Below are 24,296 nucleotides of genomic sequence, written 5' to 3'. Positions count from 1 at the left end.
TTTATTCCTTTTCACACAAAATTACAGTTTCACTTGATATAGCGTAATTTTCACGCAATTACTTGAAGAATATTATGTTATGACAAAGTAATATTAATATGCTGGAATAGTTGAAAACTGATGCTTTCGAAAGTTAGCATCACACATATCCAGCTTCATATTTATGGGTTTTCATTGATGGTAGGTTTGTTCGAACCCTGTGTAACTACGGTTCAACAAAAAAATCTGTATAAAATAATGGCTCAATTGCAACAATGCCTTTTTACATCAGTTTTGTATTTGTTGCACTATCGGGTACGTTTAAGGTTGGATTTGGTGTAGGGCATATTTCCAATAGGGGCGTGCAATCACTAAGAAAATGTTCCATAAATATCATTATCACAAATATTTTTTTAAATATCATTAAATGTATGCAAAACATTTCTGTCACTACTAAACAATGTCTTATCTTAAACAAAACGCTCTTTGGCTGAATTGCTCTGTTTTAATATTAATGAGGTTTACAATTTATAATTAAGAAATATTCTTAAATTTGACTTGAAATGGAAATGTACCACACTTTCTAGATGCATCTTATTGTGAATAATTCAGTTTAGGTTCTGGACATGCCCTTTTTTTAATCGAAACTCAGTCTTCTGACAGATCACTTCCCCACTTATTTAATATGAGCTTTTACAATCAACATTCAATCATCAACCAATGATTGAAAAACAAGCCTTCACCCTACTTTGTTTTTCTTTTTGATAATCCATTTCAATCTGATTTGTCACATAATGAAAGAAACGATCTGTCACTACTTCTGTTACATTGCGACTTTAAAGACACCAGCTTCACTGGCTTTTTTCAGTTTAGATATATTGTTCCCAAAAGGTCTTAATCAATGAATACATTGTTTTATTGAAATAGGCTGTTTCCTCTCATTAGGAAGCCAATCCCTCTATTAGAGGAACACACCTGTTGCCTATTGTATGTGTTCTCTTAAAATACTCTATTTGGCTGAGATACAATTACTGTCTGATGAAGGCCTTGAATTTGTCCAAAACACCATTGAAAAAAATGTTTATGTTTGTAGAGTGAACATTGCCATTTTTCCAGGATCTGAGACGTACTACAAATATAAGAAATGCATTTTGGTAAGATATTTGCTAAACTTTAATTTAGCTAAAAATAGTGAACAGACACTGATGCTAAGAACTCAACAAAAGCATCAAGTGCCTGTGGCTATAATGGTTAAGTTGTACCAGGAGCCCTCCTTGGCCTTACTTTGACCCTGAAAGTTCAATCCGAGACTTGGCCACATTCTGTAATATTGCTAACATATACCACAACAATCCATATTAATCCGTGACTACTCCGTAAACATGTTACTTGACATTCTATGTTTAGGTTAACTATTTTGTTGTGTCCTAATGCTGTCCTTTTTCCAACATTCAAGTTCAAAATTATTGTCTATAAAATTAACATATGGTAGTGGTCATGCACGAATGCATATTACTACCTTGTCTGTGAATGAGAAATATGAGTATATTGTGCAATTCCTGTTTTCGGTTGTTGATGAGTTCCAGACAAGTAATTTAAGAGAGAGCACAGGTTGACACGCAAACCATTGATCTACCGTAGGTTACTCAGTTTGGGACTCTCCAGGATTGGTTTCAACCCAAGAGATGTTTGGAAAGCAAGAGAGTTCGTGATACATGTTCGTGTTTCAAATCTCACTCCCTGTCTGCAGTCTTCAGATTCTTCCCATAATGAAGTGACAAAATCAATCCTGCTTCACCCACTCGTCTCAGAATCGAGCTTCCCATCAGAGCAGCTATATGGGTAGTGTGGGATTCCCCCGTGAATCATTTTCATTTCTTTGTCTCTGACACTTTGACCCTCAGCCGCCATATGATTTTAGGCGAGAAGATTGGTTACAGCTTGTCTTATTGTTTGCCGTCAGCATATGTTTTGCTGTTTTGCAAGGGTTACCAAGAAGTCAAGGCAGTTAACCCCTTAAAAGAATAATATGGGGTTGTACACAAGTTCAACTGACAGGCGATGTTGATTACTACAAGAAATGTTGTTTTCTTAAAAACAAATCAAAGAGTGACGGTGAGGTGCTTACAATGGAAATGAATGATGCCTATATTCTAAAAGCATAAATGTGAAGCCTAAGATAGTACTTGCATTCATTTTCCTGATAAATCCCCCTCACAGAAAACTTTTCCTCACAGAAAACTTATGCAGAAAAGTAGAGACCAGATGAAAACCTATTTGTGTCAGTTAACACATGCCACACATGTCGACTGACCTTAATTTGCACTCGGAACTTGGAATATTCCATCTTTTCTGCTTTCGTGTTATTACATCTGCACAGATACTACTCTTTTAAAACCCATCTGCTAAAACACTCTGAGCGTGACATTTACTTGATGGCTAAAGCAGAATGAAATTTTCATGATAGAAAATATGTCAAAACAAGCTTTTGAAAAGCACACCGGAACCACCTCGGGGCTTATGATTATTTGAGGGTTTGTGTGTGTCATTAAAGGTCTTGTCATAGAGGGGTATAAATGAAGAGCAGTGACAGCTATCGCGCCGCAGGCACGTAAAGTGCGACTTAAGCCCACATAAACATGCACAAAGTGTAGGATACCTTTTACACACCTGCTGACAAACATCACTTGCCTTGTAATTAAGTCCTGGACAAAACATTTTCTCTTTCTTTCTTGCTTTCATGCCTTGAGCTTTCTACACTCTATTTGGTGACGAAAAAGGCCGTCTGTCAGCACATGCCTGTTTTGACTTAGCTAAACCTGTATTACTGCCGGGAACTCAAAAGCGTGTCAACAAAGCTCTATGAACAAATGCACAGAATTGGCTGGGTGTGAGGTTTTTGTGCACGTCAAAATGATAACATAATGATGTACAAATGATTGCTTTTGTATAAGTAAAAGTAGTTGATCATCGTCGTAATCCCTGGTGGCATTCAATTTAAAAAGCCGGAGATCCAAAATTCTATGCTTATTTTCAGACTTGAAAATATCCTTTTGTTTTTGTTCAGTGAATAAGACCACTGCACAATGGATAAAGATCACTAAAGTAAAAATCGATAGTAGTATTTTGTTTATGTTGCACGCCATTCTGAAAATGCACCAATGGCAGTCAGCCATGATTAATTTATTCCACAGACAAAAGTCACCAATAACCATTGTGTTATAATGATCCAGCGCTGTTCATTTTTTATAAAAAAATATAAAAATATATCGATTACGAACTTTGAACATCCACATCTTATCTAATGCACAAAAGATTCTTTATGGTGACAAAAGATTCCTCAGATTATTAAAATGTTCCGATGTTCTTCATAATGTTTTTAATTAATAACAGGATTAAGAACCACTGTTGTATGACATGGAGGGGGAAAACTATAAAAGCGTTAGCTGAAATTGCTAAAAATAGGTTTTGGTTAATTAAAAAAGTAAAGAATAAAAAACATTATTTGAAAATAACAACAACTTTAAATAAACTTAAAAAATATATGATATAAAAATATCTAAAATGTTAAAACGGCAAAAAAAGGTCACTTAAACTGAAATTAAAATAAAAACTAAAATAATAAAAATAAATGTTACAGTATATATAGTAACAAAAAATATAAGGCAATACAGAGCCATCCACAGGGTGGTGCAACTAGGTCCTATGCCAGCTTGTGATGGCCCTGAGAGTATATAAAAACACTACAATATCATTGTTGGCTGCAGATTTTGAGACAACATTTAATATATTATAATACATAGATGGTGTGAAAACCTAATTGCTTAAATGAAAAATTAACAGAAAATACAAATAACATTTACTCTTGAACTCTTAAAAAATATATTTTTTAAATTAAATTAAATATGATCATTAAAATAAAATAATTAAATATACAATAAAATTAAATATATTTGAAAAAAAAATCTGTAAACATTTACTCAAAATTCACTTAAAATAGGAATTACTCATTGCTAATGATACACATTGGAACTGACAATATTTGACAAAGCAGGCCTGATTTTGGCTGACGCTGATAATCTCAAAACAGTCAAATATCTGCTGCCTCTGGTTGACCGACTTAATAAAACACAATGTGGTATAAATCATTTTATGATTATACCACATTTTTTGACGTCTTTATTTTATTTTATTTCTGTTTTTTATATTACTATTTTCTTCACGCAATAATGTTTTTTATATGTAATGAGTAAGTAACTGAATAAGTAAATAATTCCTACTAAAATTAAGACATCACAGCACAACACAAACTGTGGTGAACCGTGTGAGATTCAAACTCCTCCCATTCTGGGTTGACCAATCCAGTGTGAAATAATTTCCTGCCTGAAGAGTTGCCTTGTTGTGTAATCAGTGAGAGAGAGAGAGAGAGAGAGAGAGACAGAGAGAGAGAGAGAGAGAGAGAGAGAGAGAGAGAGAGAGAGAGAGAGAGAGAGAGAGAGAGAGAGAGAGAGAGAGACAGAGAGCGAGAGAGAGAGAGAGAGAGAGAGAGAGAGAGAGAGAGAGAGACAGAGAGCCGTGTTTGATTTCACTTTCACTTTTCAGAGCTGACTCACCGGGGCGTGAAACATACGGACAAAAACACAAAAACATACACAGAATTACAGAAAAAACCCTATCAAAACACACTCAGCATGGCTTTTGTATACCCTGAAGCATGGAGGGATGACAGTAAGGTTAGTGGTACTTTCACTCGGGGTTTTGCACATCTAGTCTTTCATTCATTCGCTTGCTCTTCCTCTTTCTTTAAGACACACGAAAGGCACACACATAAAAACGCGGACACAAAATACTGACAGGAAGATACAAGCAATCTTTTGCCGTGTGTCATGAAAGCAGAGGGGTTTAGAGGTGTATGTGGTGATTTATAGTGGTTATGTGTCAGAGGTTGCACATGGTACAGTAACTGATTGCATTTTGGTTTCCTCGCAGTGCGGGTTTGCCTCAAGGCCTGGTTTAACAGATACACAACTACCTGGAAACCGAATGTGTCTTGTTTCTATTTTCTCCCAGTGCAGACATGCCTGCTGCTCATAACTGTGGTGTTTTGTTTCTAAGGTGGAGGATTATCATGGAGTAAAGATCTCAGATCCATACCACTGGCTGGAGGACCCTGACAGTGAGGAGACTAAGGTGACCGGCACACGTGACCCACTTATATCAGAATTAACTTTTTTTTTTTAGCTTTGATGGGCTCTTCGTCAATAAAGGAATAGCATAGTAGAAGAGCGACAGGAAATGCTGGGAAAGAGAGGCAGGGCTTATGTCGGGGAAATATCCAGAGATTAGTTAAACTTGTGTAAGCCTCAAAATATTGGAAAATGTGCACTTCTCACCAGGAAACCTTCTCTTATGCTTTCACTAAACTTATTACTCCCTAATGACAGAAAATTTTGCCATTTTTTTATATGTACTAATATTACTTAAAAAAGACTCAAGCCCTATTAGGGTGGTAATTGTTTCTCATGGGTACATCTGGAAAAATAAACATCTGCATACAACTCATATGGTCAGGCACAGTTACAAAAAAATCCCTTCTGGTAAATGCCACAGAAATGTGAATTCAGGTGATGATTATAATAACACAGAACTTTACAGGGGGGAGGGAGAAAACACCAGCGTTCTATAGTCAGGCAGCAAAAAAAATTACCCTCTGAAAATGTTTGTCATGGAGATGTACTGTGGCACTTTTAGCATTTGGTCAACAAAACTTAATTTACAGCCAAATCCACCATGCTGACGTCCCATGACTATAGCTCATGCGATTGACTACTAATGCCACAGTCAGTTGCTCACGTTCCAACATAAAACACCAACAATCTTACCAAAAAAGCATTAAAACTGAATCCAAAAATATCCATTGTGTACACGTATTATAATACAGAGAAAAACAGCCAAGTCTGTACTTAGCTGCCTTCATGCCATGTCATAAATCAGAGATGATAACACGTGACATTCTGCTCTATCTAAATTATGTGTTTCTATGGCAACACTATCAATGGTAAAGCCCTTGCGTTGAACTCCTGAACTCCTAATTACAACTTGTGAACTCAGAAGGTTCTGACAGTTACGACTTGGACCAGTGACAGATCCACGTGACCGCTGCCAGGTACATTTGGCCCTACGTGTTGTCATATCAGAATTACAGTAATTACGACATGCATGCTGTATAACTTTATGAATCCAGGCCATCAGTTGTCAGTATAGTTCAACTACAAATACGACAAAGCTTAAAATGTATTTCCCATATTCCCAAAGCGCCAATTCATAGTATACTTAACTATTTAATGCTTTTATAAGATGAGATTCAATACCCAATCAGATATTTGTTTATATATGATACATCTATGTTTATAACCATACAGAAATTATATGCTACAAATGCAAATCACATACAAATTGTCCACAATCTCAGATCAACATAATGTTAAGGATTTATTCCTTTTCTAAGTCCACTTCAACCAAGGTTGCAATAAAAATGCTGTTAAGACTGAACCAAATAGTTTAATAAACATTTAATACTAGAACAGAATTTTGTATTATTTTTGTTTCACAAGCATATTTGCATTACAATAAATTACAGCAAACCCCTGTGGTTCACACGTTAATGAAAAAATAATAAATTAATGAAATCCTAAAAATATAAAAATAATATAAATAAATGATTTTAAAGTAATAAAACATCTGCTAAAATGATATTTAATAGAAAACTGATATATATGTTTTGGTCATGTGACATCAGAGAACTATGAACATGCAAATGTTCAATTATTAAAATATATCTCAATGGGGACTTTTAAGTAAACAGTGGGGTCTGTCTGATAATGAAAATCAGACATAATAATGATAATGAAAGTCCTTTGATTGTGTTACTGATGTCACATTTAACAGGCTGACCGACAAGACAGTTACAAGCGTACAAACACTGCATACCACCATGAATGCTATAGTTTTAGGCTTACCCTGTTTTGTTTCCTGGTCTCCACCCATGGCCCACATTACCAGAACAAAGAAATGTGTAGAAAAATTTACATATAAACAAGTTCTCTGTGTGTACGACAACGACCATTTAAACAGTGTCCCTCACCCACCTTGCAGATGTTTGTTGAAGAGCAGAATAAGTTGACCATGCCATTCCTGGAACGGTGTGAGGTGAAAGAGCGCTTTCACCAGCGCCTCACGGAGCTCTACAACTACCCCAAATACAGCTGCCCTTACAAGAGAGGAAAGAGGTAACGATCAGACCAACAGCCAAGGCCCACCGCACGTAACACAAACCTAGCAAGCCTTTTTCAAATTCAAAAGTTTACATCAAAAATAAAAATAGCCCACAACATACAATGTCACCTTGTATAATGCACGTACCTTAAATAATTCTAATTACGTGTTATTAATATTCTATTTTAGATACTTCTATTTCCATAACAAGGGATTGCAGAACCAGGATGTGCTCTATGTGCAGGACTCTTTAAACAGTCCTGTGTCTGTGTTTTTTGACCCAAACACTCTCTCAGAGGATGGAACTGTGGCTCTCAAAAGTGAGTTTGATTGATTGGTTGATTCAGAATACAGTAACACTCACTGTAAACTAACAACCTAGTTTTTCTCTTTCACTCTCTCCCAGCCGCTTCTCTTTGATCCTTTCTTGGCGTGTCCTGACAGGTTTCATTCCTGTTTAAAAAGAGAAAAGATATCCATAGTCAGACCACGAAGAAAAACAAACAAACAAAAAATATATCATACATGTAATATGAAGTTAATTACAAAACAATCAAACTAATTAAACATTAAAAATACTTTATTTTACACACTATTAAAAGTGGTATATATCTAAAGGTAAGATTTTAGGGCTGTCTATTTCTGGAGCTCTTGAGATGCAGTGAAGATAAAATGAAGTTTTAAAGCAGTTTTCTGGCCATGTAGGCTTTTCTCTGCAAATATTAAACCAGATTATCTGCATAAATGGGAAAGCGGACTACTTTCCCTTCTCTGTCTTTTCCTGCAGTGGCTGCTGTAATGGTTTATTGATGTCTTTTGTTGAACAGGTTTGGAGATAAGCTTTAGCCCTGAGGGAACGCGTGTCCTTCAGTAAAATACACAGCTGGAATTTTTAAGTTATGCATATCCTCGCTGCTTAAAGGCAGATTCATTTATGACTCGTGCTTACTGAATTCAGCTGCACATCCACATACGTAGCATAGTTTTTTTCTTTAATCATTGCCTGTAAAAATGTTGATAACGTTTTGATAGCTGAGGAATACCCGCAGATTCATATTACTATAAACCCGGCAGCACATCTGACCAAGTATCCTTCACATCACTGTATTTTCCAGCTTTGTCTTTCCTCATTTTTTCACTTTCATCCCTTTGACCACTTTCTATCCGTCGTTCTAACTCTTTTGCACACCCTCTATCAAACAGCTCTCTGTTTCGCAAAGAGCTTCTTTACATTGATATTTGCCATTTAGAGCGCATTAGCTTCAATCGTATCACATTCAATTTAATTCTGGATTTAATCAAAGCTTGTAGAATATTTTCATGCCCGTTTTCTACTTGTTGATGTGCAGTGGGTCGCCTGTCAGAAGAATGCGAGTACTTTGCATATGGCCTGAGCAGCGCGGGCTCTGATTGGGTGACTGTACACTTCCTGAAGGCTGATGACCTCACCAAACTGCCAGACGTTCTGGAGAGGGTGAAGTTCAGTTGCTTGGCTTGGACCCATGATGCCAAAGGCATCTTCTACAACTGTTTCCCTCGACAGGATGGCAAAGCTGATGGTATGTGAACATCAACGGCAAATTACATCACATACAGTCATTGCTTTAGGAAATGTGTATTCGGTCTGCTTCCAGTGTTGTATAGGCGACTCACTCTGTAAAACAGGTTCTAAATGACTATTGATGTTGATTTTCGGTTATTTCCTTGTGTTATATCCATTCTAGGCACCGAGACCACAACAAACCTAAACCAGAAGCTTTACTACCATGTTATTGGCACAAGCCAATCAGAAGATATACTGGTGGCAGAATTTCCTGATAACCCAAAATGGCACAGTAGCCTTACTGTAAGAGAACACTAAATTTATACAAAACAAACTTTTTGGAAAGATAAAATTATGCAACTTATGAGATAAAATTACGCAACATACTTATGATTCACAAAATGTGATGAAATATTTATAAAGAATCTGACAAATTACCAAGCCTAAAATTAATTGTTCTCCTTTTTTGTCTGTGTGGTTTTCTTTTTCTTACACAATCTTCCAACGTTTCTCCTTTTCTCCTCGTCTGTCCAGGTCTCTGACGACGGCAGGTATGCAGTGTTGTCCATCACGGAGGGCTGTGAGCCAGTCAACCGTCTGTGGTACTGCGACCTGCAGCAGCTGCCCAACGGCATCACAGGTCAGTCTGCATGCGTCGGATGCCTACTAGCAAAAAAACACACCGAAAGGACTATATTATATTACGTTGTAAACGCATGTTTATTGTAATATCTGTAAAAAGACTTTTTCCTGTTCAGCAAGGAAAAACTATTTCTTTTATAATACACACAAAGCTGTATTTTCAGCATCATCTTCTGTGTCATGTGATCCTTCAGGAATCTAATATGTTGATTCAGTGCTTAAGGAACATTTCTGATTATTATCAATCATAATAAAAACACTTGTGCAACCTAATATTGTTGCGTTAACAATTACATATTATTAAAGGCTTGCTGCCATGGGTGAAGCTGGTTGACACATTTGAAGCGCAGTACACATACATCACCAACGAGGGCACCATCTTCACGTTACGCACCAATCTGGATGCTCCTCGTTACTGCCTTATCACCATAGACCTGCAGAAACCAGAGCAGATACACTGGAAAACCCTCATCCCTCAACACGAGAAGGACGTTCTTGGTAAGAGAACATGATATACTCAGAAGAGAAGTTTCTCTGAGATTTTCCAACAAAATAAAACTCTATGGGTTTAATGTCTAAAAGCAAAGAAAACAACAACAACAACAAAATACATATTAGGATTTTAGTTTTACAATTATTCTAAATTATAAATAATTATATTAATAATAATGATAATAATAATAATATCTTTTAAAAATATTAAATTATACTAATACTAAATCATTATTATATTTAATATTTAATATTTATTATTATATTTAAATAATAATAATAGCAATTTCAAATAAGTGTACTGCCTGTTTAGTTTTGTTTTTTTTTTCATTGAATAATACACACAATTAATGGCTGGTTTTAAAATATTTACAGCCTATAAATCTTCTCAAGTCACCAGTGATTGGCAAAATGTTAGCTTGAAACACTGGACACACACTTTAGTCTTCATGACAATACAACAACAACAGCTTAAAATACTTTCACCGATACTACTCCAGAAAAAATACAGTTCAACTCAACAAGCAGAAATTACACTGCCGGGAAAAACACACATTCGGACCTTTATCTCATAATTACAGGGACAACTAGACCCGGTCACTCCTTCTTTTTTCCCTGTAGAATGTTTCAGTTTAAACATTTTGGAAACAGAGTTAGCTCATATTTTCTTGGTATTCACAGTAGTCAACATCTGTGGGTGAAACTGTCACAAGCTTCAACACACACACACACAAACACTCACACACACACACACACACACACACACACACACACACACACACACACACACACACACACACACACACACACACACACTTCCTCTTCACCCACACTATCATTAACTCATTTCCAATAAAAACAAAGAGAACTGCCGCCTGAATGGTGTTCGTATGGTGCCTGCAGGCTTCGTCGAGTGTGTGAACCAGCGCTATCTGCTGGTGAACTATGTGCATGACGTGAAGGACATCTTACAGCTGTATGAGCTGCAGTCAGGGAAACTGATCAGAGACCTGCCGCTGGATGTGGGCACGGTAGTTGGCCTTAGCTGCAAGAAGAAGCACCCCGACTTCTTCTACAAGTTCACCTCGTTCACTACTCCAGGTAAACTCACTTAAATCATCAAATCACGTGCTACATTTACGCCAAAATACATTACATAACCTCAAGTACAAAGGCACCCAAGTATGTGCATTTATTGTGTCAGTAAAAAGAGATTTTCAGTCCAACGAAAGTGTTTTTACTCTAATCGCTCAGGCATAATTTACCACTGTGACCTGAGTCAACCCGAGCCCGAGCCCACTATCTTCAGGCAAGTGGAAGTAAAGGGCATCAACCCGAGTGACTACCAGACAACTCAGGTCAGGCTGCAGTCTGTACCGAAATAACACATCAATCAAAGGCCACAGGAAGTTTCAGTATTGCACATGTATTATATGTACACTACTGATAAAATATATATCATATAATTATATGCTTATATTCAAAACAGAATAAAAAACATTATTTTTATTATTAAGTTTTACCTTGCTTAAAATTTCTGTGGAAACGTTCTGTTCATCAAAGAATCCTAAACAAAATGTTCCCATAAAACTATTAAGCTGTTTTAAACATGGATGATAATAAGAAGCATATTAATAATCTCAAGCGAATCAGAATATTTGTGGGAATGAACGATTTCTGTAATTAAAATTAAATTACATTTTAAAGATACATTCAAATATAAAAACAGTTATTTTAAAATATATGCATGGTGAGCATAAGACACTTCTTTCAAATGTTTTCATTATTTCAAACCTTTGGCTGTAATAATACACCTTAAGCGTTTTTACACAACAGGTGTTTTACCCCAGTAAGGATGGCACAAAGATCCCGATGTTCCTGGTACATGCACGTGGCATAGAAAGAGACGGCACTCATCCAGTCTTTCTCTATGGTTATGGAGGCTTTGAGAACTCAATTCAGCCATATTACAAGTTAGTGTAACGCTCTCTGTTTGTGTTTGTTTAAAAATCGCAAATGGAATGGAAAAGGAAGATGGTGTGAGAAATATGAATCCATTAACCAATTATTTGTCTATCTTTACGTGCAGTACGGCATACCTGCTCTATATTAGACACCTGGGTGGGATCCTGGCTGTTGCTAACATCAGAGGAGGAGGAGAGTACGGACAAACCTGGCACAAGGGTATTATCACGCTCTGTTTGTGCGATCTTTTGAAAGATGAATGAAGAGTTTGCATTTAAATCAGGTCTAATTGGTCCACATTTTTAACACTAGCCCGGAATTGGTAAAGGACTGGTCTGAAACTTGCAGAAGGTCGCTGACTACTTTTCATAAAAGTGAACTTAATACCGGTGAAGTATCTGTTTGAGTAACTAGTCTGGTGATCACTGCTGACTTAGGTTTTCATAAAGGTGAGTTTCTATATAGGACTGAACTAGAAACTAACAGTTTGAAACCAAAATGTGTGAACTACTAAGACTGGCAGCTTATTTAGGTTCATGATCTCTCTTTAGCATTAATTCAGTCTGTTTTTAACATTAACCAAAAACAAATATTTGAACAAACTTACAATCAACAACACAGAAAAATTGATGACCACTTATAATATATTTATTATTAGCAAGTGGTTATTTTGTTTATATTTAGAAAAGGCCTATCGTATGTAGCTTTTAATTAAGAAATTCACATGATAAATATGGCTATAATCAGTATGGAAAATAATACAATAAGCTTTTTTCCCCTAAAATGAAAAACCCAATTGTTATAGTAGTTTAACCACATTCAAACATTGCAAGAATTTTCTGGTTTAAGCTTTAAGGTAACGCAAGTACTGCGCAGAGGACAAAGCAAAGAGAGATAATCCAACATGAGAGCGATAGCCCAGACAGGGGCAAACAAAACAGCCCGAAACAGCAAGACAAGGGTTAGTCCAATACAGACAATAAATCTAGGGCAGGCTATAAATAGGACTAGGAAACAGACTATAAACAGGGCTAGGCTAAACTTGACAAGTGCTAGACAATACTTAGCGGTTTGATCAGGAACTGAGTGGATTTAAATAGACAGGATGACAAGCTAACAAGGGGGAGGAGCTAAACAATTACCAAGAAAACTAACAAGATGGTCAAAGGGAAAAGGGAAGTACATAAATACTTCAAAATAAGAATCCACAAAACTAACATAGAAACATAAAACATGTTCTGGAGTCATGACACATGCTACCCCTTACATGATTAAAGTGTGCCATTTTTTTGAGAGAAGTCTTATTTCTATGGCTGTATTACATATACTTAAACTCTCAGTATATATGATACATTTAACTGCCAGCGAATATTACCTAATACCCCTTCCCCCTTGACTTCAGTACAGGTGGCAGAGTTTGCCGTGCGCTGCTTTAAACTGCAAGTCTTCTGATTTCAGCTGGCACTCTCGGGAACAAGCAGAACTGTTTTGATGACTTCCAGCATGCTGCCGAGTACCTGATCCAGGAAGGATACACCACGGCCGGCCGGATCGCCATCAACGGGGCTTCCAACGGAGGCCTGCTCGTGGGTGAGTTTCTCGGTTTGGAGCGGAAGTCAGAGGAAGGCGGGTAGACGCGATCACTTCCAGCTAATGAAGAACACAACCAATAAGACTCGCCGGTCTTAGCACACACACGCCCTCGCACATGGTTAAATTAGAGTGGTGCTGTAATGGAAACTTATGGACGTGCAGCTGTGCGGCTCTAATGATGTGTGCAATCTGTGCCGTTACTCACAGCTAGCTCATCTGTTGAGCAAACATGGCACTGGCGTTCACACTCAGAGCTTTCTCACATAAGCAGCACACACACCAGCATCTGCGAGAGGCGAAGAAGCACTCGCTCCTGAAAGACTTTGTCACTCTCATTAAACAGCACGTTTAGTAGGAGACGCAGTCGTTAGACGGGCGGCGCTCGCCAGCTGCCAGTGCAAATACAGTTTCAATCTCTGTCTTATTCATAGGAGAGGCAGGATTGAGTCAGTGCAGTTATCGAGTATATGTAGGATCGCGCAGAATTCATGTGCGGTTGATCGTGGGAGGCGCATGGAATTTCTTGAAACGTTTACAGATTTTTTTCGCAGAACTGAACACATCATTCAGAAGGTTCTACACGCGTTCAGCCCGTTGGGTTCATTCGGCAAAGATTGCTTTATTTCTGCTTGAAAGTCCAACTGTGAATACTATCTATACCTGAAATGGAGGAAAAATATAGCTGAAATTTTAACAATCACATTTGCATGCATACACAGTCAAGACAAAAATGATAGACACCAGCTATCATTTTAGTTTTTTTTTTTTACTAGTGGGTGCAGGCCACACAGAAATGTAAGTGAGGAAACCAAAATAACGTGAACTGTGACCTGTTATAACCAAAGTCTAAATACAGTGGACTAACGGTAAAATTTGAGATAAAAAATAAATAAATTTTGACCATATTATCTAATTGTGCACTGTATTTTAACAGCTGGATATTTTTTGGTTGATTGTAATCCATTATATACCTTTTACATTTTCTGTAACTGTGATATAATGTGATATATTTCTTTGAATACATTTTGTTTTGACTGTACACACATACACATGTATGTATGTATATATATATATATATATATATATATATATATATATATATATATATATATATATATATATATATATATATATAATAATTAAAAATATATTTCAAGTAAATATTTAACAAATTATTTAACTAATTATTATTAATAAGGAATTTATATTTATATATTTAATTTTTTACCTCAAGTATGTAAAAGAAAGCATTAAAGAATTTATAATAATAATAAAAATAATAATAATAATATGATGATGATAAATAATTTTTTTAAAAAGAAGGTAAACAAAAAAAAATTAGACATTTGTTTTGTTACACTGCAGAAAAATATATGCTCAAAAACAAGAAAGAAAAAAAAGTGAACATAACCTTGCCATTCAGGGGATTTCATGGCTGAATCACGTTTGACCATGTTTTTCATTCAACAAAATTGAATACATTTCCCCCTGAAATTCTATGCCAAAAATTCCATCTGCACATGGTTGTGGGTTACTAGTGTGTGTGTGAATGTGTGGGTGTGAGGTAACAATCAGAACAAGATAAAGGTGTGTAGGCGGTTTGAAAACATTGGCGGTGAATAAATTACTAAGCATTTGAAAAAAGCTTCTTTATGCTGAATGTGCTAGCTAGGTTAATATGTCTGTGTTGATCCCTATGTTTAGTCACAATGCAGTTACATGGCCTTTAAGAATGAGAGGTGTGTCAAATCGGACTGTTCTATCTGAGTAATCCAGAACATGTTTAAGCCCACTCATTTAAGTACAGGTGTGTGAGTCAGTGTGTCTGGTAAATGTTTGGCCACTGTATTCTATGGGAGAAGAGTGATCTGTGTTTGTTTTTTCAGCGGCATGTGTAAACCAACGGCCCGAGCTCTTCGGTTGTGCAGTAGCTGAAGTCGGGGTCATGGACATGCTCAAGTTCCACAAATTCACCATCGGTCACGCCTGGACCACTGACTACGGCTGTGCCGATGACCCTGAACAGTTTAAATGGCTCATCAAGTAGGGATCCCTGCTTTCTGTTAGAGCTCTAAACTACTGGTCAAAGTTTGCACTAATTAAGATTTTAGTTGGGTTACACTTTATTTTAAGGTGGCGTTGTTACAGTCTAATTATGCATTTAAGTACTGAGTAATATTAATTAATTACATGAACTATATGATTAAGATTAGGACACGGGTTTGGTTTAGGGTTAATTGAATATAACTATGCATAATTTATTCATTTATTCATCAAAGCTGAAAACAGTCTGCTGCTTAATTTGCTGAATAGAACAACATTTATTTCAAATAGAAATCTATAATAATCCTACTACAGTTTCCACAAAATATTATGCTTCAAATCTGCATATTAAAATGATATTAGGAGCATGTGACTTTGAAGACTTAAATAATGGCAGGTGAAAACTATGCATTATAACATGTATTCAAATGTAATTGTAACAACATTTCAGAATTTGATCGAAAAAATTCTTCCAAATTGTTGACTGCTAGTGTATAGCAATAAGTTACTATCCATCTTTTTCGTGAAAAAAAATGGACGAGGAAATTTGTAAATCATCTACTATAGGATTACTTCCATGTCGAAAACTTCCATGTTGGATTGAACTCTGACCTTTCCCACCACAGGTACTCTCCTCTCCACAACCTTCCTCAGGCCCCTCGAGATGGGACCCCTTACCCTGCGATGCTACTGCTGACGGCCGATCACGATGACCGCGTGGTTCCCCTGCACACTCTGAAGTACGTGGCCACTCTCCAGCACGGCGTGGGCCGCAGCCCCGGGCAAACCCGGCCGCTGATGGTCAGGGTGGACACGCGCAGCGGACATGGAGCCGGGAAACCCACCGCTAAAGCCATCCTGGAGGACACGCACATCTTCTCCTTCATAGCTCACACGCTGAACCTCAGCTGGAGGGAATAAGAGAGAGATGCAGTAAACAGAATTAGCGATTTCACGACAAGAGCACAAATTATCTAGTGATTTCTAAAGATATTTGGCTGCGCTTATGCAGGGACTGAGAGAGGAGAAGGGCATTTGGGGAGTAAGTAAATGTTTTATATTTCCATGGAAGGTACTAAAATGGTTTTGTTTTTGGAGCAACTTGATTTTTACTTTTGTTTCAGCACAGCAGTGATCATTAAAGGTGGTTTTTACAATAATAAACAACTGATTCTCTGTAAACGATGGATTCATTTTTGAATTACAGCTGTTCAATGTTTTGCAATACCTCAAATGTACACTACGAGGCAGTAAAGGACTACAAAAATTACACATACAGGTCAGAGAACTGTCCCAGGCCAGCCCTCCTCAAGACAAATAACCACTGTTTAAACATTTACTATAGAGAAACCGCTGTAATCACTACTACAGTAACAGTTTTGTGGCAGAAATCATATATAACAAAGTTATATATTTATAAAGTTATATATTGTTATAAAGTTTTTATAACAACTTATTTTCATGGTTTTTCTTTATTACAAATGTTTAAAAATGCTAAGACCATAAACTATTAAACGTGTAGGTGCTAAACTCACTGTAAATATCACAAAATGCGGTTACTGAAAAAACAACAACAAAACATATATATATATATGGTTGCACTGAAAATATCAAAGAAGTATTTGGGCACTTTCTGGTCGTCAAACGTTAACCTGTGGAGAAACCCGCGTGAACTTTAATGGGAAATTACTTCATTTTGACTAAAAATGAACTTGAGACCGATCAATTAAAAGTAATTGCAGAAATAGCCCAGCGAAGTGAAGCTATCCCTGACCTCTGTAATTACTGCAGGGAATATCGCGGACAGCCTGCCATTAGCAGAGCTGACCCGAGATCAGTTCGGATTTGCCTCTCTGGATCTGTTGTTTATAGCGGAAAGATTTGAAAAATAATAATAATGGAGAAGAAAATACAGGGGAAAGCAGAAAACACTTCGCATTGCATTGTTCATATCGCACATTAACATAATTACAACAGCGCTAACCGCGTGTAATTACAGACTATTCCATAACATAATTACATACTAAATGCGCATTCACACTTTTGTAACTACACCAGATACTCAGATACTGTAGTGTAAAGCGTGACCTACATTTAAGGGTAGTTAGAGGCCCGAAATGAGGAGACGTGAAAAGAAATCGAAAATTAAAAGCGGGGGCCGTTTGCGTTCGACCGTGGTCACGGAAAGTTTAATCTGGGCTTGGCCAAAACCTGAGAATTAATCAGACGAAGCGTGACGGGCTCTCGGCGGAGCGGGGATCTTGAACCGTGGACCTCAGACGTGATGATTCAAACGAAAGTCTCGGGGAGTTAAAGCTGCGAGTCGAGATCCTCCTGAACGCTTTGAAGTTGAGTAAGCTGTTATTTTCTATACAAGTATGCATGTGCCGCTTTTACCAAACAGCTCTAATGTTGAAAAAACGTACGCTTCAGAATACCAGTATAGCCTAGTTTGGCCTGCTTTCATCGACAAACCAATCGATAAATCAATGATTAAAACACATTCACTGGATTAAAAAAAACCCTGGCATCATCCTTGAGTAATAACGAGTGACCTGGTCACCAGAAAAAAAAGTGTTTTAATTTACATTACACATATTTAATTTTTTTAAACAAAAGCTCTTTTGGATATCTTTACCTGCAGTAAGGAGTCGTATACGCTGCCTGCGCGAAAGAGCTACTTCGCACAAAAAATTAAATGTTATTAAGGATTTATCAAGAATATTTTACTTGGGACCATGCATCAGTAAAAAAAGGGTCCAGCGATGCCCCCGAGGAACATACATCACTATTTTATTAGTGGAAGTAGTGGAGCGTTCTATAGGTCAGATCATCAGAAATTAAATTTAACAGCATATTCAGCTGAAATAAACAAATATTATACGAACAACAGCATCTATGAAAGGTTAACATTATTGCGATAAATAAAAAAAGATCCAAAAAACAACTAATTAGACATTCTTATGTAATTAATTTTTTTAATCAATTGCATATTAATATATTTATCTTTTCATCATTTCAAATTAACCTCCAAAATTACGTAGAAAACAACAAAAAAAGCTGGTATATTTTAAATACTGTTTAATATGATCTTTGCAATAAGTTGCCTGCTGTTAATGAAGGCCTGCCTGCATTATCGATACCAATAATGCTACTGATATCGCTTATTAAATAAATACACAAATGAACTGTCTATTTTGTTCAATCGAGCATGTCAATCTAAAGTGAATGCATAATGATTGGTTTTTAGCATTTTAGACTCCAAGAGCATTTAATCATGATTCACTTTAAAGCCACTAAAAGCTCAGCAGGAATTCCAGAACACACCGTTCATCCGTTCCTTTCATGTGGCCCTCAGAACAGAACTTGCTGTTTGTCACTTAAATACACTCACACAGCTTTGACGTCTCTATCCTCAGTGATTGCACTGAACTCAGTTTACAGAGTGGCGTTTAGACCTCAAGAGGCGAAATACTCCCAGAGAGAGGCTAGATCAAGCCCGACTCCACTTTGTTTGTTCGCACTTGCTCCCGATCCGGATTAATTTCCCAAATCCGATTTGAGGCCTGGCACTCTAACTGCTCGGATCAAACTTTTGTATTTGAAAACTTTCCCCTTCACACCGGCTTAGAGGTGGACCCTTCTTGCTTCTTACTGAAGAGTCTTTTAATCTGAACACAAAAACATGTAAACACTCTCCTACACACACACACACACACACACACCAGTGCCTTGCTTCCTCACTACTGGGAGTCGAAGTATTAGCTGGTGTATTTTCTTCCGCACAATGCTTTTCTTCCTCTTTATACTTTCAGTTCTCCCCCATTATTATCTCCAAGGGATTTTTTAGTACTAATATATGTGAAAGGAGAGAAACCTTTGAAGCTATTGATATAAATGAACATTTGGATCCACTCAGGTTCAGACATCTTTAAACCTCTTGGAATGAATGACAACTTAATATCTAAGAAGAGAATCAGAATTAGATACTGTACATAAAACAGTGGGAAAGACGTAACAACATGAAATGTTAATAAATATTCCGGTGTAATTTCATCCTGTCACTCATGCAGAAATTATCTAGCTGGAAAGAAAATCATTTATTAAAAAGAAACCTTTAGATAAAAATACAGAACAAAGAACACCTTTTTGCTTCCTGCTGTTTTTCCGGGGGTTGAAAGCTGACAGGAAACGCTTGATTGCCGCGCCTCAACATTGATTACACATGATTAAAGTAGACTCCATGTGTGTATGAATTCAGGCAGGTACGCTGGAAGCCAGGAGACCGCGAGCAAACACAATAAAGTCTAGGGTACCTGTATTGTATTTTTTTAATAACATGTTTCAATATTGCAACAGCCATCTGTTTTTCTAACAGGTAAAAATCATGAAAAATTCCAACCGAAAGAGAAAAATAAAACAAAAAAAAAAGGACTTGATTTCAAACAACTTTTCTTCAAGACTCGCCTAATTCAAACAATAAGTCATTTCAACACAGTGAGAGGATCTCATTCAACACATTATTATTCAAACAAATTATAAAAATAGATTGCATTTTCAAATACATATTTACAGTATCAAACAGAGATCAGAATGATACACTTAATGCAAAGGGGGAATTGAGTCTTTTTCGGTAAAGGGCTTTTAAACATTAGAGTACAGCATGTCTTTGTCCTTTAGATTTTGTAGTGATTATTAATTCGGGTTATGCCACATTCACATACGACATGGCTGCAATAATGACAAATGTGCATCTCTGTATGTGTGTAATTATAAAACAGAGAGAGTGAAAATGATACTCTTATCGTTAAATTCCAAAAAGCTTTAATTGTTTATATCCTAAAAATCAAGAACAATCGACTATGAGAAAAAAAAACAAAAAACAGTCATTTGTTTTGTACTATATGTATTTGTGGCAAAATCCAGATCCAGCCTGTTTGTTACGGTCTTTGCTAATGAGATTTGCACCAACCTGTTTCTATGATCAAACTGTAAATTAGGATTTTACTCAATGCTGCTCAAACACAACCAAATCTTGTTCACACGCTCGCGTCACACAGTATTCTTAATTCAATAACACTAGAACATTCAGAACATTCTCGTTTAAGAACAACCACTTCCGTTATGCAAAAACGCCAACACCAAGTACTAAACATGTCCGAGAGTATCAGACACCTGCTGTTGCGGAGTGTAATGAAATTTGTAAGCGTGTGAATGTATGTGTGTATACATCCCCGTCACATCCACTGACTCACTCGCTTTCAAAGTGCAGGAAAAAATTAAATCACACAAACGAAATCAAAGAGCGTTTTCATGAAACGAAACCTGAACGCCCAGATTCAGTTCAAACTCCGGTAAGCATCTGTAAACGGATAAATAAATCATCTAATAAATATGGTACAAGTTTCTGTAAGTCATGGACGCCGCAGTGCAAACATTGTCCCTATAGTAGACAGAACAAGAAAAACATTACGAGTACAGATGTCAGACAATACTAATTTCAACTCGGAAATTCAGAAATGAGTTTAAAGTGTGGAGGAAAGAAAGCAAAAGAAAAAAAGTAGACAGTAACCAAATGAAGAATACACACGGAGAAAGGGATTTACATTTTTAAGATTCCTTACATCAGTACTTATTTCCTGAAGATACAGCGAGATGTTCTATGGATGACATGCTCTCGGTTTAGTCCACTTTATAGGAGGATCAGTGGCTACAAAGCATGAGTTCTTTTTCTTGGACAAAGAAAATACATGCCGCCCTTTTGATTGCTCTGAGATCGGTCAGAGTCAACCTGCCCTTCTCCGGGGACAGTGACGGAGGGCACAGACCATCTTAAAGTCCTACTAATACGGACAGATCTTATGTCTTGATGAACAGCGGAAGAAAAGCAATCAGCACGCAGGTTATTCTAGAGGAATCATCTTGCTTGTGACATTGTCCCCCTCAGAAAACAAGAACTTGTTTGTGGAAGAAAAGAACCAGTGTTCACCCAAAGAGAAGATAAAAGGAATGAAAAAGGGAAGATTAGGAAGAAAAACGCCATTTGCAGTGTCTTGGTTATCACCTCCTGACCGTTGAATGGCCTGCTGGGTAATTATGAGAACAGACATCCATATGTCTTTCCTCGGTAAGCCAGCGCACTGCTGTGGGTCTGTCAGACTTGCACTCCTCGGCCGTGCATCTGGATAACCTGCGCTCTGAGAGTCTGTATGGCAGACAGGATCTGTTTCTGGTGCTCCAGAGAGGTGATGCCGAGACTCAGCACGTCCCTGCAAGAACAACAGCAGGAGTTACACACAAACCGATTAAAACAAACACGTTATTTAGGACTTCATTGTCACTCACTGAACGGTCATGCGAGCCACTGATTCCAGGTAACAGTATCCAGCGGCTGTGAAGTTGTCTTTGTAGCGGCCCATGTCTACAGCTTCTAACCACTCTCCTACTGAACTAAATGAAGGGAAGGAGGGAAGCGTTCGTTCTGCTAGGGATACAGATGAGCCCAGGGTCCTGGACAAACACCGAACAGAGATTTCAGAGTGAAAAACAAAAACGTAAAAACATAAAATGGGATGATTTGCATGGGGTTGAGAACCACGAGAACCTCGTCAGTACCTGCGTCCCAGGGTGGAGGACCCGATGTTGTCCGGGCTCCTCATGGTCTTGCTGAGAGCGCTGTGGATCTGGGTGAAGGTGGGTCTCTCTGTTCTCTCCTTCTGCCAGCAATCCAGCATGAGCTGGTGCAGAGACGGCGGGCAGTTCACGGGAGCAGGTAACCGAAACCCATCCTCTATAGCTTTTATTACCTGTAATAAAAATACACACCAATTTTTTATTCATTTTATTATTGAATATTTGGAGTAATGGAATATAACGGGCCCATAACAAAGACTGTAAGAAATACAAAGACTGTTAACTCCTATACTTTTGAATGGGAGAAAGTGCAACGCACAATATGGTGGGATAATCCCACCTTCTAAATGAAAGAGACAAATCGTTGATCGAAGTCATTGTGTCACTGCAGCGGCCGTTAGAAGCTCAGGTTCCCATAGAAACATGAGACTGGTGCATGAGCATTCATATTAAATGCTATTTGAGCATTAGAAACAACATTGATGGGGTGTTTAGATTTCAGATTTTGTTGCTGATTTGAAATATTTAATTTAATCTTTAGTTCGGCAAGCCGTTTTTGAGATTTCAGGATTCCACATTCATTCAGACAGGACTTGGTCTTAAAGCAGAAACTTACATGGTAACATTCATTAATTTCAAAATGTTCAGGTTTTCTGTTTATTTCCAATTTGAAAACAGATTTTAAGTGTGAACTCAGACTTTTGGACCCCATTGTATCTCATTAAAGGAATTAATTTTTCCAGGAATCTCACAAAGCAGTCAAAACTAATAATGACATTTCTGAGACAAATTAGCAAATTTTATTGCAGTAGGCATTTCAAAATATGTCCTTGACGGGCACTCCTCTATGATTCTCTTTTTAATAAATAATCCTAAATACCATTTCATTAAATAAGAGTACTACTTAAAAGTCACTTATGACAACACAAACAATATTTAAACCAAATGAAAACATGAAAGAAGCATTAATGCCGTTCTTCGAACCATAAAAATGGAAAAGGGTTTAGAATTTCATTATTTTGTAGAGAACAATGGTTCTTTTGTTTAAAAGCTTTACACGATGAGGTTCTTGAATTAATGACTTAATAATGTGTTTTCTCTCATATAAACAGAAGAAAAACAGATTTGGCCTTACAGTCACATCAGATAATAAATTTATCAAAAGCAAATAAAATACATGAACCAATACAAAATGAATATCCTAATATCCTTTTTATTTCAGTGTGAATTTTGAAAGGCGTCTTTGACTGGAAGTTCTACAGATTAAAAGAAATCAAAACAAAAAATTTGCTTTCTTTACATTCTTAGAGAATATATTATTATCGGGTTCAAAAAGTGTGATGTCCTTCAGCCGGGGTTTATTTCAGAGACTAGTGGGATCTTTGCTGCAGGCGTGAAAAGGAGGCCACACGCCGCGTGACTTCTGAGTCTGATTGGTCACGGAGCTGAAGTGGACTTGAAGTCAAAGTGCACACACACATACACACGCTCTTTATCTGGGGTCTTTAAAGGCCCTTCGCTTTAGCTACTTTTAAATTTTTATACAAATGCATAACTCCTCACTTCACACAGGAAAATCCCATCCTACCGACAGAGAGAGGCAGGGAAGAGAGAGAGAGGGAGGGAGAAAAAGAATTTAAAATCACAAACGAACGTAAAAGGATTTTTAGGGAGATATAAAGGGGGAGGAAAAGCAGCCGCCCAAAAGAGAGAGTAAGAGATACAGAGAGAAAAGGGCTGTTAAAGAAACACCAGAAGAAAAGCCATGCACAGGTGGTGATACATTACAGGAAATATAAAGCGACAGACGTACGTCTTGGTTGCCCATGTCCCAATACGGTCTCTCCCCGAAGGACATGACTTCCCACATGACAATACCGAAGCTCCACACATCAGAAGCTGAGCTGTAACGATGGTACTGTATGGCCTCTGGAGCCGTCCACAACACCAGACTCTTCCCTCCGTGCTGAAAGAAAGACAATCCCTGTTATTTCTAACAAACGCTTACTTTATGCTTACTACTACTACTCAATGACCACTTACTAATTAGGTTTTATTTGATTTACAGTATACTAATTACAAAGACAATCTCCACTGAAGCAACCTGAGGTTAAGTGACTCGCTCAAGGCT

The 24,296-nt window shown here is 37.3% G+C and overlaps 2 protein-coding genes across 2 annotated transcripts in view; one reads left to right on the top strand and one right to left on the bottom strand.

Moving 5' to 3' along the window:
* The first annotated feature begins 4,541 nt into the window (after positions 1-4,541).
* Positions 4,542-16,714, top strand: LOC122323517 (prolyl endopeptidase-like). The gene is made up of 15 exons (XM_043217396.1): positions 4,542-4,712; positions 5,095-5,169; positions 7,135-7,268; positions 7,444-7,574; positions 8,604-8,813; positions 8,979-9,100; positions 9,332-9,437; positions 9,746-9,937; positions 10,835-11,032; positions 11,186-11,289; positions 11,768-11,904; positions 12,021-12,115; positions 13,355-13,486; positions 15,376-15,532; positions 16,159-16,714. Exons 1-15 carry the CDS (start codon positions 4,671-4,673, stop codon positions 16,451-16,453), a joined length of 2,130 nt encoding a protein of 709 aa, XP_043073331.1. The 5' UTR covers positions 4,542-4,670; the 3' UTR covers positions 16,454-16,714.
* A 3,954-nt stretch (positions 16,715-20,668) lies between these two features.
* The window catches only part of LOC122323516 (ephrin type-A receptor 7), a 44,412-nt gene continuing 40,784 nt past the window's right edge, over positions 20,669-24,296 (bottom strand). Inside the window, 4 exon segments of the mRNA XM_043217395.1 lie at positions 20,669-21,801; positions 21,878-22,042; positions 22,148-22,338; positions 23,979-24,131. Of these exon segments, the coding sequence (XP_043073330.1) occupies positions 21,687-21,801; positions 21,878-22,042; positions 22,148-22,338; positions 23,979-24,131 (624 nt within the window). The 3' untranslated portion in view covers positions 20,669-21,686.

This window comes from Puntigrus tetrazona, chromosome 19 (assembly GCF_018831695.1).
Source record: "Puntigrus tetrazona isolate hp1 chromosome 19, ASM1883169v1, whole genome shotgun sequence".
Classification (NCBI taxonomy): Eukaryota; Metazoa; Chordata; class Actinopteri; order Cypriniformes; family Cyprinidae; genus Puntigrus; species Puntigrus tetrazona.
This window is presented reverse-complemented; position numbering and strand designations above follow the sequence as displayed.

Excerpts from the sequence above, each read along its gene's own strand:
- LOC122323517 (XM_043217396.1), top strand. The coding sequence starts at position 4,671 with ATGGCTTTTGTATACCCTGAAGCATGGAGGGATGACAGTAAG. Across the intron at positions 7,269-7,443 it reads CCTTACAAGAGAGGAAAGAG|ATACTTCTATTTCCATAACA; the intron begins GTAACGATCAGA and ends ATTCTATTTTAG. Across the intron at positions 11,290-11,767 it reads GTGACTACCAGACAACTCAG|GTGTTTTACCCCAGTAAGGA; the intron begins GTCAGGCTGCAG and ends TTTACACAACAG.